Genomic DNA, 16,312 nt, shown 5'->3' with positions numbered 1-16,312 from the left:
AAAAACAACAACAACAAAACGAACAAAGCCACACACACAGACGGAGGGGGTCTGGGGGGGGCGACTGGTGCTCCCCCTCTTCTGTGCCCGGGCCACTGGGGGGCGGTGAGGATCGGAGGGCTGCCGCACTTCCGCACTCGCTCGGGATGCAGAGCCGGGCCAGGGTCCCCCTCCGGCACCGCGGGGAGCCCTCCCGGCCCTCATTATCTCTGGGTGACTTAGGGCCACCAAGCCTGCTCCCAATGCCCCAACGCTGTACGGCTGGGCTGGCTCGTCATGGGAGCTCCTCTTGGCCAGCAGGCTGAACTTTGGTGCGACCACCATCTGCGGTGTTTGAAGCTTTGCCCCAGCAAACCGGGAAGGCCGGCCCTGGGTCGGGGCTTACGGGGTGGGCGGTTGGCTACGATCTCCCACAAGGCGCGCGGGAGGCGGCGGAGGCGCGTTCTTTCTCGCGGAGGGTGGGGAAGCCAGCCTGGGCGCGGAGTCGGATCGCACAGGAGGCCTTCTGCGCGCGGCTTGCTGGCACTTCTGGGAGAGACGGGGAGGGAGGGAGAGAGGGAGGGAGGGAGGGAAAGAGGAGGGGCGGGGCGACCGGCTTTCGGAATCGCCTGCCAGCCCGGGCGCGAGCTGGGCCTGTGCTGCGCCGAGATGTCCGGAGGATCAGCCAGGAGCCTGGGGAAGGGTGAGGCCAGCTCTCCGCGATCCGCGATCCGCGGTCCGCGGCGACCCTCAGACGCGTGTCGGGGTCAGGGCCTGGGGGCCGGGCTGCTCCGGAGCGGAGCCACGCAGGAGGTCTTCCACCCGCCGGAAACTGGCCAGGCCCGGGGGGAGGCGGGAGGCTGGGAGTCCCCGCTGCTGTCGCGGCTGTAACCGCCTCCGCTTCTCCCCGCAGGAAGCGCGCCCCCGGGGCAGGTCCCCCAGGGCCTGATTCGCGTCTACAGCATGAGGTTCTGCCCGTTCGCCAAGAGGACGCTCCTGGTCCTGAAGGCCAGGGGAATTGGGTGAGGATCAAGGCGCGGGCCGCTCCCAGAGCCAGCCAGGAACCAACAGCTGCGGGAAGAGCGAGCTGAAATCTTCGATAGGGTCCCCGCAGCTTCCTTTACTACAAAATACACTACATCAGCCTTTTTTTGGCGGGGGAGGACATAGAAAGTTATGAACCCTATCCTCGGGGGGCGGGAGGAATGCCACAGACACCACCAGTCTAGGACACCCCGTTTAGATCAACCATTTTATGGATCAGAAAAGCTGAGGCTCCAGTAAAGTTAGTGGCATGCAGAGATCATTCGAATGGTAATCACAGGCAGCTCTTTTAGCTCTGGCAGACCCCTGATTTCTGCTGTACTTCCTTCTCTTTCACCCCGCTTCTTTCATGTCCTGTTTATATTGTTTGCTGTTATTCTGAGGCTATAGTCCCTTCCTGAATAGACGGTAATTTACCCCCTTGAAGAGTCCAGACCTTGACCCTCCGCTGGACAGAGTGCTGAGTTAACTGTACTGTGAATATTCCTATAGATTGGGTTGTTGGTTGAGTGAAATAAAGTGTTTATGCCTAAAAATTCAGACTTTGGGGAAGCCTCACTGAAACTATTAAGGTGATTGACATATGGGTTATCCATAGGAAATATGCAAGTCATTGGCTTTTCCCTGAGCTGAATAGCCATTGAACCGCCTCCCTTCCAATGACCTTTGGAATCTGTTGAACAGGCATTAGATACGTGTAGTGTGGAAGTTGAAAACAAAGCCCCCATTACAGAGAAATTTTCCATGAATGTGCTTAGAATTTATAAACTAATTTTAGTTTTCTTGGGGGAGAATTAAGCAGGCAATTCTTTTCCCTAAAAAAAAAAAAAAAGTAAGATATATTCTAAAGAAAAAAAAACAAATTATCTTTGGATTAGTCATCACTTCAGTAAGATCTGCATCTTATTTTAGATGAAACAGATTGTGAACACATAGCAAAATATTCAACAATTAGTAACATTTATCAAAACATTATTTTATCCAACTCTTGTAATGTTTATTGTATTAGTCAGGATTCTTTTATTGCATTTAAGAGGTATCTCATTCAGTTGGATTGAAAAGAGACAATTGAAAAGTCCAGGAGAAAGACACAGCTGGATCTGGGGCCACGAAGTCCTGGGTTAGTGCCCTTTTGGAACTCTAGGTTAAAAACAACCATATATTACTGGGACAGTTTCCCAAAGAAAAATTGCAGTGATTTTATCATAAAAGTGTGTGTATGGAGGGTGAAGGGTGTAACAGCTGCCAGGCAGTGCGAACAACAGAGGTCTGCTATGTTTATGGATCAGGTCTGAGTCCCAGAAGGCTTTGACTAGAGAGGTACTAGATTTTACCACATGATAGAATTTACTAAAGCATGGTTTTCTCTAAAAGGTGCATCTTCCAACTTGTTGCAGCAGATATGTTGCCTTGTTGGCTCACCATGCCAGGTTAGCAAAATGCATGTGTGTTCTGAGAACTTTCTTTATTACAAAAGCCCAGGATTTACCTTTTCTTTTCATACTATAAAATTTCAGAAATGGTGATAATTCCATAGCAGGGAACGTCATTTTTCTTGCAGTGGCTTGTATCTGAAGTGTCCAGTAATCTGACAGCACAGGAACCTTTTCATACATACACACAGGTGCCAGTGTTCAATCTGGCTATTCCTTTATTTCCATGGGGGAGGGATTGCATATTTAAATCCTCAAGATAATGCTGTTGTAGCTAGCTACTGAGGTGGATGAGGAAATAGGAAACAAAAGGTGTTGGGTATATTATTTTTGAGTATCTAATCTGTTCTACTGAACGCTCATCCAGCTTTGACAATGATATGGACCTGGCTTTAACAATTATATGAAACTTTCTTTTCTTTTATTTCCCCTAAAATCTCTTAGGCAAGATACCAGTTAGTTCTAAAAACAATCTTGATATAGCCTGGACTTCACCTGTTTTTCACACTTAGTGTGATTTACCCATGTAACATTTTAAAGTATCTGTGCATGGAGATTTAATCTGAAAGTTTATTTCGTGGATGGATTTTTTGGATTCCCTAACGTTCTTGAAAAAAATGAGGAACTTTCTATTAAAATTAGCAAAAGGAATTGAATTTTATCATGTTGATTCTCATACAGTGGAGTGGCGGGATGTGGAGAAACTCAATTAGTTGGCTCATATATTTTTACAATTAAGATACCTCTTAGTCCCAAATGGAGTGTCTAATTGACAATCTTGAAGCATTTCCACTTATTTATTCAACAAATGTGTACTGAGTACCTATCTGAAAATGTTTATATTTCTTCATAGCATTTAAATCTATTTGTAACTTTGCTCATTTACATGTTGGTTTATGAATATGACCAAGCCACACACGATCCCTGCTTTCATGGAGCTTACATTCTAGGGAGGTGACCTAACAAACGTAATTAAGTAAGCAAAGTAATTTCAGTTACATATCATCAGTACAATGAAGAAAGTAATTCAAGAAATATAAAAAAGGCCAGTGTGGCCAGATCATAATGACAAAAGGAAAAGTCATAGGAAGCAGATGTGACAGGTAAGCAGGGGCCAGATCAAGGGGTTTAGAATTTATCCTCATTGCAATGAGGGGCAATCGAGGGGTTGTAAGGAAGCAGGAGGGTGGCCTCATCCAATTTACTTCTGTGTGTGGAGAATGGACTGTAGGGAGGTCACAGTGGAAGCAGAGGGGCTGGTGGGACTATTGTAGAGGTCCGGGTGGCAGATGACATCTTAGATGAGGTGGCAGTGTTAAAGCTGAGAAGCGGAGGAAGCCAGAATGTGATTTGAAGGTCTAGCTGACAGGTCTTGCTGATCCATTTGATTTGAGGAAGAGGTGACAGCGGGAAGGAATCAAGGCCAAGCTGACTCCAACATTTCAGGTCTGACCAGCTAAGTGGATGATAAGACCAATGAGGCTTTATTCAGGAGTACAAGAAAAATGTTACTCTCTTCATTGTCTTCTCTGTGTTTTTCAGGCATGAAGTCATTAACATCAACCTAAAAAATAAGCCTGAGTGGTTCTTCAAGAAGAATCCCTTTGGCCTGGTGCCCGTTCTGGAAAACAGTCAGGGTCAAGTGATCTATGAATCTGCCATCACTTGTGAGTACCTGGATGAAGCATATCCAGGAAAGAAGCTGTTGCCAGATGACCCCTATGAGAAAGCTCGCCAAAAGATGGTCTTTGAGTTGTTTTCTAAGGTGTGTGTTCAAGAAATCTCAGCTCCCATATAACACCTTTGTTTTTAAAGCTAAATCATTGCTGTCACTGATGGTTCAGTGATTTGGGCGGGGAAGACAAACAGGATTATGCTCTTGTCCACTTGGATGTGTCCTATGAGCCCTTTCACGGTCCGGATCCTGTTTACTTCCCAAAGTTACACCTCTCCACTCTTCTCCTAACACTTTATATTCCTGTCATGCTGAATGTTTTTATTTTTCCCAAACTTGCCACCTTCTTCTCAACTCTTGCTGGAAGACTCTTCCCCCTTCTCACTTTGCCTGGTTGTCTCCCAGTCCTCTTTCCTGTACGGTCTGCGCTCCTGTATGTGCAGAACGTGAGGATGCTGAGGGCCCGCTATACTATGCCGTTTTATAAAGGACTTGTGCATCAGTGGATTTTGGTATCTGCTGGGGGCCCTGGAACCAATCCTTCAAGGAGCCAAGGGACAACTGTGTTTGCTCAGATACCTTTGTCTTCTAGAAGCTTGTCCGGGCTGGGTTAGTGCCCAGCTCTGTGTGCCCACGTGTGCTAACTTGCCCCTGTGGGGACTGCCGCCTTCTTGCCTGTGTGTTGTACCAGGGGTGCGAGCTCCTTGAGGGTGAGGGCCGTGTTTCCATCACTGTTGGCCCACTGCCTAGGCTTGCGGCCAGCCCTTCCTAGTTATGTGATGGTGAGCTAGTTGCTTATTACTTTACCTCTGTGCCTCAGCTCATGTGTAAAATGACTATAGTAATTGATCCCATCCTGTTGATAAAAATCAGTTAATATAAAACACCTAGAGTCCAACAGATGGTAGATACTCAATGTTAGCTCTTGTTGTTTTAGCCACATTGTCTAGTTGTGAGCGTCTTCTATGTGTTGGCAATAGCTCCTTGTGGACTGAGTAAATGGCATTCCTATAGGAGAACTGTCTGTGTCTTAATTAGCATCAATGTTAAATCAAACATTTGGGTGGGTTCAAACAATTAGTATTAACACAGAAATGACCAACAGTAGACAATGCAAATAGCATGGTCAGGTTATATCTCTATAATTCTGTTACTTTTGTCAGGATATACCTCAGCACAATAAGAAACATCTTATCTCTAGGGAAAGAAATGGTTAGAGAAATATCCAGAAGGTGAGACTTGTAGGGAGAACATTTTCTTAAAGGAGACATTGCAAAGGGAAGTCAGTGGGGAAGGAATAGGAAGTTGTCTGGCTTAGCAGAACAAGAGTGAAAGAATACTAGAGATGGTTGCCATCAAAGATGATGGACAGGGAATATGGCATTTACAAGATGTTGGAGAATTTTAAAAAATAGTAATGAGATTCATTGTACTGTCCAGAAAGAAAATGAGCTAACAGCTGGAGATGCCCACCATTACTTCCCTCCTCACACTCAGGGAAGAGGTGGCCTCAAGTACTATTCTGACACCACCCTCCTGGCCCCAGTTCAGCAAACCAGAAATGCCCCCACCTGCATCCACAGCCAAATCACCTTCTCTCCTGGGAACTTGGAAATGAGACACAGAGACTAAGACAATAAATGTGTTGAGGTTTTAGAGGTGTATGTATATATCATTGGAGATGACAAATCAAAGTCACACAAAAAAAGAATTTTTAAGGAATCAGAAATTAAGAGCATTGCAAAGGGATTTGACAGTTAAGGAGAAGCAGAGATGACAGACCAGGCAGACCCAGATGGAAACGCGGAAGGAAGGGCTGCCTGCACACCTTCAGTTCCAATGACGGCAAGCTGTACCCCGGGATGGATGGGCTTTCAGGACATTCTCCTGTATTTTTACAAGTGCCTGTTTACTTCCACTGGACAAGTGGACTTTTGTCTCTTGCAGTGAGACAATACCAAAGACCGAGCATTAAAACACAAACACTCCCACCACAAGCATGAAAGCATGACAGGACACCTGTCAAGTCTTCAGGTCATCGACCACTTTGAACTGTCTTCTCATGCCCTCCCGAAGACAGAAATCAGGAAAATCCCCTTCCCAGCTTCCTTTGCAGCTGGGGCCAAGGTCTGGACCTAGGCTCTTCCTCTCAGACACACACATGGTAGACTTCAATTCAGAAATGAGCCATGTGGGGAAACGGGCTGGGTGTGGGGCGCTGGTTCTACTGGTGAGGGTGGCTGATGGCAGAACTGGCTTTCAGGGGCTGCGGTGGTTGCCAGGTTGAATTCCAGAGTGGCATTGGTTACCTCAGAGTCCAACTTCTGGCAGCAGCACAGACTGTAACATCTAGTGCTCGGTTCACTGGTGGCAGTGGGTGCTTCCCATCAGGTCAGTTCCCAACATGATTCTGAAATGGTCCAGACCTGTTTGTTCAGCCTCTCAACAATTCTATGAGCCACTGAGTGTCCTTTTAGGACATTTTCGACCCAAGCCCACCAATCGGCTTCTCTTACTTGCAGCTTATAAAATCCTGACCAGTACAGCATCTAAGGCCACAAAACTGTTTTTAAGATCTGTACCCGACCTCTGTGAGCAAAGGAATGGGTGTACTTTTGAAGTTTCTAGAACATCCTGACACTGTGACTATGAGGGTTCTATGGTGCTTTTATATGAGGGGGCTGGTATAGTTAGCACCACACTGATAAACTAAGAAACTACTCTCTGTCTAGGTACCACCTTTGTTATTAAGCTTTCTTAGAAGGCAAAATAAGGAAGACTGCTCTGGCCTGAAAGAAGAATTGCATAAAGAACTCAGCAAGCTAGAGGAGGTAATTAATCCCTTCTCCTTGATTTTTATTGAAGTGATACATTGTATCTGCTCTCACCTTCTACTCTTTTCTTCATACTCCCATTTCCAAAATCACTTTAAGGTAATTAGCAATAATACCAAATAGGAAATTTTACTTTACAACAGATAGCAGCTGTAAGCTGTTGTGTTTAAGATACAAACCAAAACACCTAAAAATGGTTTGCCATCGTCTTGCTTTTAAAACATTTTATTGCACTGACATGAAAATATCATGGAAAAATTTCACCCACATTTCTAGTTTTTCACCTGTTGTTATTTCTCCATGCTTGTTTTCAGTCCTTGAACATATGTATTTATATATATATATAAATTTATTTATTTATTTATTTTGGGCTGAGTTGGGTCTTTGCTGCTGTGCACAGGCTTTCTCTAGTTGCAGCGAGCGGGGACTACTCTTCATTGTGGTGTGCGGGCTCCTCATTGCGGTGGTTTCTCTTGTTGCGGAGCACGGGCTCTAGGCACGTGGGCTCAGTAGTTGTGGCGCACGGACTTAGTTGCTCCGCGACATGTGGGATCTTCCTGGACCAGGGCTTGAACCCGTGTCCCCTGCGTTGGCAGGAGGATTCTTAACCACTGCACCACCAGGGAAGCCCAGTCCTTGAACATATATTAAAAAGTTAACATAACTATAATCAGAGTATAAGTCATTGTGTTCTTTTCCCCACTTAGTACTATATAATAAACTTACATAAACTTATATGAAAATAAAATTACTTGTATTAAAAACTTAAATAAAATTATATAAAAATGTTTATTATATAATAAACGTTTGCCATTAGTCAGACAGACATTTGGGGAAGCCCAGAAGTGTTTTTACCTGCTTTGCAGGAGAGCTGCCATTTGGACCTGTATATGGAATCATCATCCTCCATTCACACTCAACCTTAGGCTTTTACTGAGAGAAGATACAGTCCTGTCTCGTATGGGAATCCATCCTAACCTTTTATTGTTAAGTATGAACTTTGATGGAGATTTTTTTCAGAAACCTTTTTTTTATTAAGAAAGTTCTATTACTAGTTTTCTAATTTAAAAAAAAAGTCATGAATGAGTATTGGATTTTTAGTGTTTTGTTTGCATCTATTACATCTACTGAAATGTTCATTGAACTTCTTCCCTTTAATCTGGTGAATATATATGGTGGCATGGACAGATTTTTCTGGTATTGAACCATGCCAGTATTACTGTGTAAAACTTACTTGTTTTCAGTGGATTTTCATATATACTTTAGAATTAGTTGATATTTAAATAATTTTTGCATATTTGTTCGTAAAGTAGATTATTTTGTTATCATATCTTTATTTGGTTTTTATATCAAGGCTACTGTAACCTCATAAAATACATTGGCTTACTTTCTCTGGATTTCTAAGATATGAAACCATTTGATAGGGTTTGGCTATTTCTCTAAAACATTTGAGTCTGGTGTCTTTTATGGGGGTGGAGTTTAATAGTATAGTTCAGTTTCCTTAATGTTAATTGATTTTCAGGATTTTTATATTCTTTCTTGAATCAGGTTTTGTTTTTGTTTTATTTTTGGCCACACCATATGCCATGGGGGATCTTAAGTTCCCTGACCAGGGATCGAACCCATGCCTCCTGCACTGGAAGGCAGAGTCTTAACCACTGGACCGCCAGGGAATCAGTTTTCACATATAGGGATATGAAGATAATCATGTTTCCTGATTTCAAGTAATCTCTATGTACAACTACAGTTGACTCTTGAACAAGGTGGAGGTGGAAGGTACCAGCCCCTGGAGCAGTAGAACATCCACATACCACCTGCTAAATTTGGGGTTAGTTGAGGGACATAGAATTTTCTTCCCATCTAAGTTCACAGAACTCCAGGTTAAAGACTCACATGTTACAGTGAGTGGTACCATTTCCATGTTTCAGGCTGCTGAGAGGGCATTTCCTTCTGAGTGAAACTATCATACTTATTTTATTTATGCATAATATTACCAGGTGCTACAGTTTAAGGACAGCCCCAAACAATAGTGATTCATTGTACAATTCTGAGTGCCTAATAATTGCAAGGCACTGTGCTGGACAGCATGGGAGGTAGAAGGTGAGATGCGGTCCATACTGCTCAGATGATTAGTTTGGTGGTAGACCAAAGACAAATACTCAGGTAGATATAAATGATCTATCTTCAATGCAGAATGTTATAAGGGCCCTGAGAAAAACTATGGATGTTTTATAAAATGGTTTGGTGTTGACTAGCCAGATGATATTCTCAGTTCTTCTGTTTGTAAAACCATAATACCAATTCACCTTCTTAAATTTCAGAATCATAGCATTTGTGTTTGGTTTTCAAAGAATTTTATTTGGCATCTGTTTAACAGTTAATCTAGTTATTTCCAATATATTTTAAGTAAATGTTTAATTGAAGTATTATATGCAGAGATTTACCCAAAGCATAAGAGTACAGCTTGGTGAATTTTTACAAAGTGAACACAGCCATGATACTAGCATCCATATCCAGAAACAGAATATTAGTTTTGGATGGTTTTTGTACTTTATACAAATGGAATCATATAATATGCACTCTTTGGGGTCTGGCTTCTTTCATACTGTATCAAGTTTCTGAGGTTCATCTATATTGTGTGTAGTTCATTCCTATTCTTTGTATAGTGTTCCAGTGTATGACTCCTGTACAATTTATCCATTTTAGTCCTGATAGACAGTAAACATTTCCACTTTGGGGATGTAACAAATAGTGCTGCAATGAACATTCTTATACCAATCTTTCGGTGAACATATGTTCACATTTCCAAGGAATAGAATTACTGGGTTATACAGTATGCATGAACTCAGCTTTAGCAGATACTGTTAAAACATGGTTGTACCAAATTATTGATACATTCCTATCAGCAGTAGATCCACACCCTTATTAAGTTTGTCTTGTTCATTTTAGCCATTCTGATGGATGTGAAGTGGTATGACATTTTGGTTCCAATTTGCATTTCCCTGATGACTAATATAGTTGAGCACCTTTTCAAATGGTTATTGGCCATTTAGACCTCCTCTTTTGTGAAGTCCAAGTCTTGCCCAGTTTTCTGATGGGTTTTCTGCCTTTTTTCTTTTTGATTCCCAGGAGTTCTTTCTATATTCTGAATACCAGTCCTTTGTTGGATATATCTATTACAAAGATCATGTACTCTGTAGCTTGTTTTATTTTTCTCCATTTTCCAGTTTATTTTATTGACCGTTTTGCTTCATCCCAAACCAAGAGATTCTAAAGCTTAAACTAATCAGACAAAAAGCCAACTTGAATATGTCAGGGTAAAACCTGCTGCTCGCACTTTCTTAACTCTTGCCTTCATCATTTCTTTTGATGAATCTTACCAGATGCACAAATAAGAAGTACTCTTATGTTGTTTAATGTTCAGGTTCTGACTAATAAGAAGACAACCTTCTTTGGTGGCAGTTCTCTTGCTATGATTGACTACCTCATCTGGCCCTGGTTTGAATGGCTGGTAGCCCTGGAGTTAAATGAGTAAGCTATTTGAATATTTTGTGCTTAATTTAGGATAATGATAACTGAAATAGTATATACTAACCTTTTTTATGAACAAAAATTAATATATCTCATTCAACTGGCATGAATGGGAGCCAGCAGACAGGAGGAGACTTGGACTTTCCAGGGCATGTCCTATACCCTACACTCACCGTTTTTCATCCTTGGGGCCGGTAGGGGTGGGGAGTTCTGTGACATGTAGTAAAATGTTTTAAAAGTAATTACTCCTTCCCTCCTGGTTAAAAATCTGTAAGGATGTGCATTTTCATAAGGATTTCAGGAAGGATTGTATGACCAATGCTACCTCCCATTTACCATCAAGAGTCCCACACTATTTTCCAAACTCTGTGTTTCGAAGTTTGGCAGCGACCTTGGCTTACTGTCACTTCTTAGAGCTTAGAGCTATTCAGGGTTACTTTTAGTCACAATCTGACCATAGAATAACAAATATATAACATTCTTGGTTGTCTTTCATGTTCTCATTTTAAAAAACTATCAGCCTCCGTTTGGACAAGTTCTCATGCTAACTGAGCAAGTCACTTCACTCTAGTCTTAGATTCCTCTTCACAAAACAAGGACCTCTACAATATCTTCCAAATCTCATATTCAATGATTACATGCATCTTAAATAAGTATTTTTAAAGAACTATTTTAAAAAGTTAGAGGAAAACAATATGAAACTGCAGAGTGGTAATAATGATATATAGGAGAATTTGCAATGCCTTCCTACTTAGCCTTGCTCACACCTTCATTCTTTCCATCTCCCACAGGTATGTAGACCACACTCCAAATCTTAAGCTCTGGATGGCAGCCATGATGAAAGATCCTGCAGTATCATCCCTTTTCATTGATCCAAAGGCCTTTCGAGGTTTCTTAGATCTCTACTTGCAGAACAACCTCGAGGCCTGTGACTATGGGCTCTGAAGGGGACAGGAGTCAACAATGAAAATATATCGGATATTTCCGTTCACTAATATGAATAATAACATGCTTTTATTTTACCAAGTGCTCTCATGTTTCACTGGATCACCTTCTCTGATTTGAGAAGGTGGCCTTACTGTGGGCTTTCCTCAAGTCCCTCCTGCAAGAAATGTAAACACATTTCCTGTCTCAGGATGCTCAAAGGATGCTAAGGGTTCTATCACAGTCCATGCTGTAAACCTCTAAATCATCTCTAGTGAGAGCTGAATTTCAGTCTGGATTTCTAACTGCCCATAGGACATGTCCACTTGGATACCGTGCTGTCATTTCAAGAGATGCCCTTTCAAGTTTGTCTTCTGGGTTCTGAGTTAAGAACCTTTCAATTCTTCATTCTTTCCTTTCTATCACTGACTCAGTTTTACACTTTTCTTCTTACTATTGTTGCCGCTGAAGTCCAGACCCACGTCACCTCAAAGCCAGGTGACTAGGTGGTCTCCTATTTGTTCTCCCAGTCTCCAGTCACTAACCCCTTCAAATCCTTCCTACCAAATCTTATGCTAGGCACACAGAAGGTGTCCCATATATGTAACTGAATACTGTGAAGACCACCTCCATCAGTTCAGTATATAAGGCTGGACTTCATTCTACAGATGATTCAACTAAGGTCCTGAGGTTAAGTGAGGCCTTAAGACGCCAGCAGAAAGTTCTGGGGAAACACACCCAGCACAGGGCTCTTATATCGGAACTAGGGGGCAGGCTGTCGACCTGCCCCAGTACAGTCTAGTTTCCTGTCCTTATTCTTAAACGTAAGAGCGCATTAACAGTCACTTAAGGCTCACCCCTGGACTTCCGATTCGGTAGGGTAGGCCGGGGAGTTCACATTTGAAATGAGTCCTCCGCCCCATGGTGATGCAGGCGACCTGGGGGCCGCACCGTGAGAGGAAGTTGAGAATTGGCTGACTTCACAAACGGCCTCCAGAAGCCCACCTCGGCCGCCACCAACGCCCGGGCTCCGGGCGGACCCATCTCTGCCGCCGTCCGCCTGCCCCACCCGGGGCAGGCTGCGGGCGGACTTCGGTAGGATGTAGACCAGGGGACTGAGGTGCTATAACCAACCACTACCTGGCTTCCACTTTGGCCAGCCACAGACACCCGCGGGGACCCAAAACTCCGGGGACCCAGGAGGCTGTAACCCAGCCGCCCATTGGCTCAGCATGGCATTGCGAAGCCGGGGCACTTACAAAGGCTTGGAGGCTTGGAAGATTGGCTGAAGCTCCGGGCGCCGCGGCCAATTGGCGGATAGGATCGCATTCCAGGGGGCGGGTTCCGCCTGGGCCCCGCCTCTTTCTGCGTCCCTCTTCGCTCCACATCAGGTTCCGTCGGCCGCGCGCATGGAGGTGCCTCAGGCTCGTCTTTCTTTTCACCTGCGTCGGTTCGGTTGCTGCTGCCTGCGTAGCATTTGAAGGGGCGAGGGGTTAGAGGTCAATTTTGAATTTTGAGATTTTTCACGAATTTGGGAACCCAGAATACGATTGCCAGCTTTTAATTTTGCGTAATCGTTTTAAAAGAAAGCTCAACTACTTTACCAAAGTTTCATCAGAGATTTTACCATCAAAAAAAAAAAAAAAAAAAAAAAAGCGCAAGGGCTATAATCTCAAGAGTAAGGAACAAGTCTTTAAAGCGAATACCTTTCACTTAAAGGGGGAAAAAAGTCATTAAATTGTTCTCGTTTTCTGATTTGACTGGAGACAAGTAAAGACGACCCCATATCACTAATTGTCAGCCCTGCATTGGGCACCACTAATTTAGCTACATTATAGGGCACTGAGAGACAGGGGCATTTGGTCCCCAGGAATGTTCTGTCTTGTCAGAACTATGGGTCTTCCCTGCAACATTCAAATAATAAAAATAATATCCAGCGGTTGCTACGTATTAAATGCTTCTCATCTATAGTCTGAACTACTTCAACCCAGACCATACAATGTGTTGGTACCATTAGCTCTGAATTACAGATGAGAACATCAGGGCACAGAAAGTTGCTGTGATTTGTCCAGGGTCGACCAGTAAATGTTGAAGAGGTGATTCAAGCCCAGCCTGAACTCTTAAGTCATTCAGACCATTCTTAAAATAAGCGTTTAAATATGCCTCTGCCTCAGACTCTTTATTCATCAACTTTTAAGTTTTAGAGATTGAGCTGAGAGAGGACTGTAGCCACCTTTTCGACACACCACTATAGTTCCTGGGGTAGGACAGGAAGTGTTGACGTTCCTTTTCGAAACCCAAACAAATCGAAATTCGTTTGATTTTACAAATGTTTCATTTTGTCTTATTTTAGGATCTTGAAAATCTGCCTTTGCTTATTCAAGTGTTACTATATAACGTTGTTAATTATTTTTCTTTGATCCCTTAAGCTATAAAATAGGGACAGGAAAGCAGAATCGGGTACTTAAAAAAGAAAGTCTCCTTTGACCCTGCTTTCCTCAGTGCGAAGATGAAGTTCCCCCACTGACAGCTTTAGTAATCTTATTTAATGTCCCAAAGACATTAGAACATAGGATTCTCTCTGATCCTAACTTCTTTGAAACAAGTCCTAAATCTAGGCCCGTTTGAAAAAGAGACTTTTTCTTCACTTGCCTAACTCTTTGAATTTGGTGAATAGTAGTGGAATTCCCAGTAACACAATCTGTCATGTAAATTAGGCTTCTGAAATATTTTTTTTTTTCTTTTTTTTTTTTGCGGTATGCGGGCCTCTCACTGCTGTGGCCTCTCCCGTTGCGGAGCACAGGCTCCGGATGCGCAGGCTCAGCGGCCATGGCTCACGGGCTTAGTTGCTCCGCGGCATGTGGGATCTTCCCGGACCAGGGCACGAACCCGTGTCTCCTGCATCGGCAGGCGGATTCTCAACCACTGCGCCACCAGGGAAGCCCAGGCTTCTGAAATATTAAGAAGAATGTTCTCCAGGTTCTGCCACTATCAGAGATTGGTGTGACAAAAAAAAATTTTTTTTAATTGCAAAATGCAAACCCCACTTCCTCTCCTCAAAACAGAGACTCAGGTAAATAGAGTGAAGAGATTATTATTAATGTGGTGGCACTTTTTTCCTAGAACGCTTAAGTCATCATCACCCAGGACTGAAGTTCTCCCCATTTTCAAGACAGATGCGATCATATTTCAGGGAGCTGGAAACCAATTTGGAGTAGGTTTAATATCGCCTTATTACCATTTATTTCTTGCTTGAGTGACTCAGTATAATAGAGGTGTAAACAGGATATAACATACAAGGAACATTTGCAAGGAGGATTTCAAAGAGGTACTTACTGAGTTTTAAAGAGGAAATAGGGTTAAGCTTAAAGGTCATAATTAAATCTTTCTAGGGAAACCATAGTGTTCAGTGGTAAGATTAAAAACCACATTACTGAAAGGTAGCCTGCAGCATTCAACCCATTCAATTGGTCTTAAACTGGTAACTGATGAAATAAACATTCTGAGTTGAATTTTAATTCTAATGTGCTTGGCAAAGCCGAATTGCAGTGCACTTTATCTTTTTGGATATAAAATGAGAATGCACTATGCTATTAAAAATGTGTCCTTATTCACTAGTATTAATCATTAACTTTGAAATACACTGAACTCCTTTACTATATACTGAGGAGGGCCACCTGAACAATTTCATTCGCTACATCAAAACCCTTCAAGTAGGTACTTAGTGTCCTCATTTTACAGGTGACGAAGTTGATGGTCAAAGAGGTTAGATAGCTTGCCTAAGTGCCAAAGCCAGGGTTTGAATATAGTGCCCAGTGAGAACTTTGACATAATATTGCTTCCATTCAGAGGAAGAACTTTCCATCCCTTTGTCCATTCTCCCCTGGCTACATCAAATAGACTTGCATCTCAGAATGTGACTTCCCATATACAGGTATACAGCTGACCCCTGAGCGACATGGGTTTGAACTGCAAGGGTCCACTTATACGTGGATTTTTTTCACTAAATATGTACCGCAGTACTATATGACCTGCAGTTGGTTGAATCTGCAGGTGCATAGCCACAGATGCGGAGGGCTGACTGTAAAGTTATACTTGGATTTTCTTCTGTGTGGAGGACCAGTACCCTGCAACCCCTAGTTGTTAAGGGTCAGCCATACTTTTAATAAGCAATATTTTCCAACTCTCGGAGTTGCTTTTCTTGAAAAGGTGGGAGTGAGGAGACACGACATGAAAATACGTTCTCTTCTGGCATGGTAGAAAGGTGGAGCCAGGAACCTTTTACTTTACCAATGGAATCCTTAGCTTGGCTATTGCTAATCCAGTCATTGTCAGTGTATACCAGGGAGGGGCAAACTAAAGCCAGTGGGCCGAGTGCAGCCCACTGCTCATTTTTGCACAGTTCAAAAACTAAGAATGGTTGGAAGAAAACGTCAAGTGAAGAATTATGATTTGTGACATGTGAAAATTATGTGGAACTCCTCAATGGTTAGAAATGTCCCTCCCAGCCTGATGTAGGATGCTCATAGTCGGGGAGGCTGTGCACATTTGGGGGTCGGAGGTTAGTGGGAAACCTCTATATATTCGGCTAAATTTTGCTGTGAACCTAAAACTTCTCTAAAAAACAAAGCCTATTAAAATATATATGAAGTTCAAATTCAGCGTTCATAAGTAATGTTTTATTGGAACACAGCCACACCCATTTATTTATATCTTATCTATGGGTGTTTTCACCCTACAAGGATAGAGCTGAGTAGTTGAGACAAGATGGCTTGAGAAGCCTAAAATATTTACCATCTTGGCCTTTATAGAAAAAGTTTTCCCATCTCTCGTATAGATTAAGATCCTGGTTGGAGTGCTGCCCCTGGAGTCAAACTTCCAGGCTTCATAGT

The 16,312-nt window shown here is 42.9% G+C and overlaps 1 protein-coding gene across 2 annotated transcripts; it reads left to right on the top strand.

Moving 5' to 3' along the window:
- The first annotated feature begins 290 nt into the window (after positions 1–290).
- On the top strand, positions 291–11,522 carry GSTO1 (glutathione S-transferase omega 1). Of its 2 annotated transcripts, none has more exons than XM_067024737.1 (6): positions 291–311; positions 893–1,001; positions 3,999–4,221; positions 6,864–6,962; positions 10,390–10,496; positions 11,288–11,522. In XM_067024737.1, the coding sequence occupies exons 2-6, from the start codon at positions 943–945 to the stop codon at positions 11,439–11,441; spliced, it is 642 nt and encodes a 213-aa protein (XP_066880838.1). In that variant the 5' UTR covers positions 291–311; positions 893–942; the 3' UTR covers positions 11,442–11,522. The 2 variants fall into 2 exon arrangements, with proteins under 2 accessions (XP_066880838.1, XP_058908339.1); XM_059052356.2 differs by lacking the exon at positions 291–311 and adding an exon at positions 617–682.
- Positions 11,523–16,312: the final 4,790 nt, after the last annotated feature.

The sequence above is a fragment of the Kogia breviceps genome, chromosome 2 (assembly GCF_026419965.1).
Source record: "Kogia breviceps isolate mKogBre1 chromosome 2, mKogBre1 haplotype 1, whole genome shotgun sequence".
Classification (NCBI taxonomy): domain Eukaryota; kingdom Metazoa; phylum Chordata; class Mammalia; order Artiodactyla; family Physeteridae; genus Kogia; species Kogia breviceps.
The sequence above is the reverse complement of the archived record's forward strand: the minus strand, read 5'-3'. Positions and strand labels throughout refer to the sequence as shown.

Excerpts from the sequence above, each read along its gene's own strand:
- GSTO1 (XM_059052356.2), top strand. The coding sequence starts at position 649 with ATGTCCGGAGGATCAGCCAGGAGCCTGGGGAAGG. Across the intron at positions 4,222-6,863 it reads TCTTTGAGTTGTTTTCTAAG|GTACCACCTTTGTTATTAAG; the intron begins GTGTGTGTTCAA and ends CTCTCTGTCTAG. Across the intron at positions 10,497-11,287 it reads GTAGCCCTGGAGTTAAATGA|GTATGTAGACCACACTCCAA; the intron begins GTAAGCTATTTG and ends CATCTCCCACAG.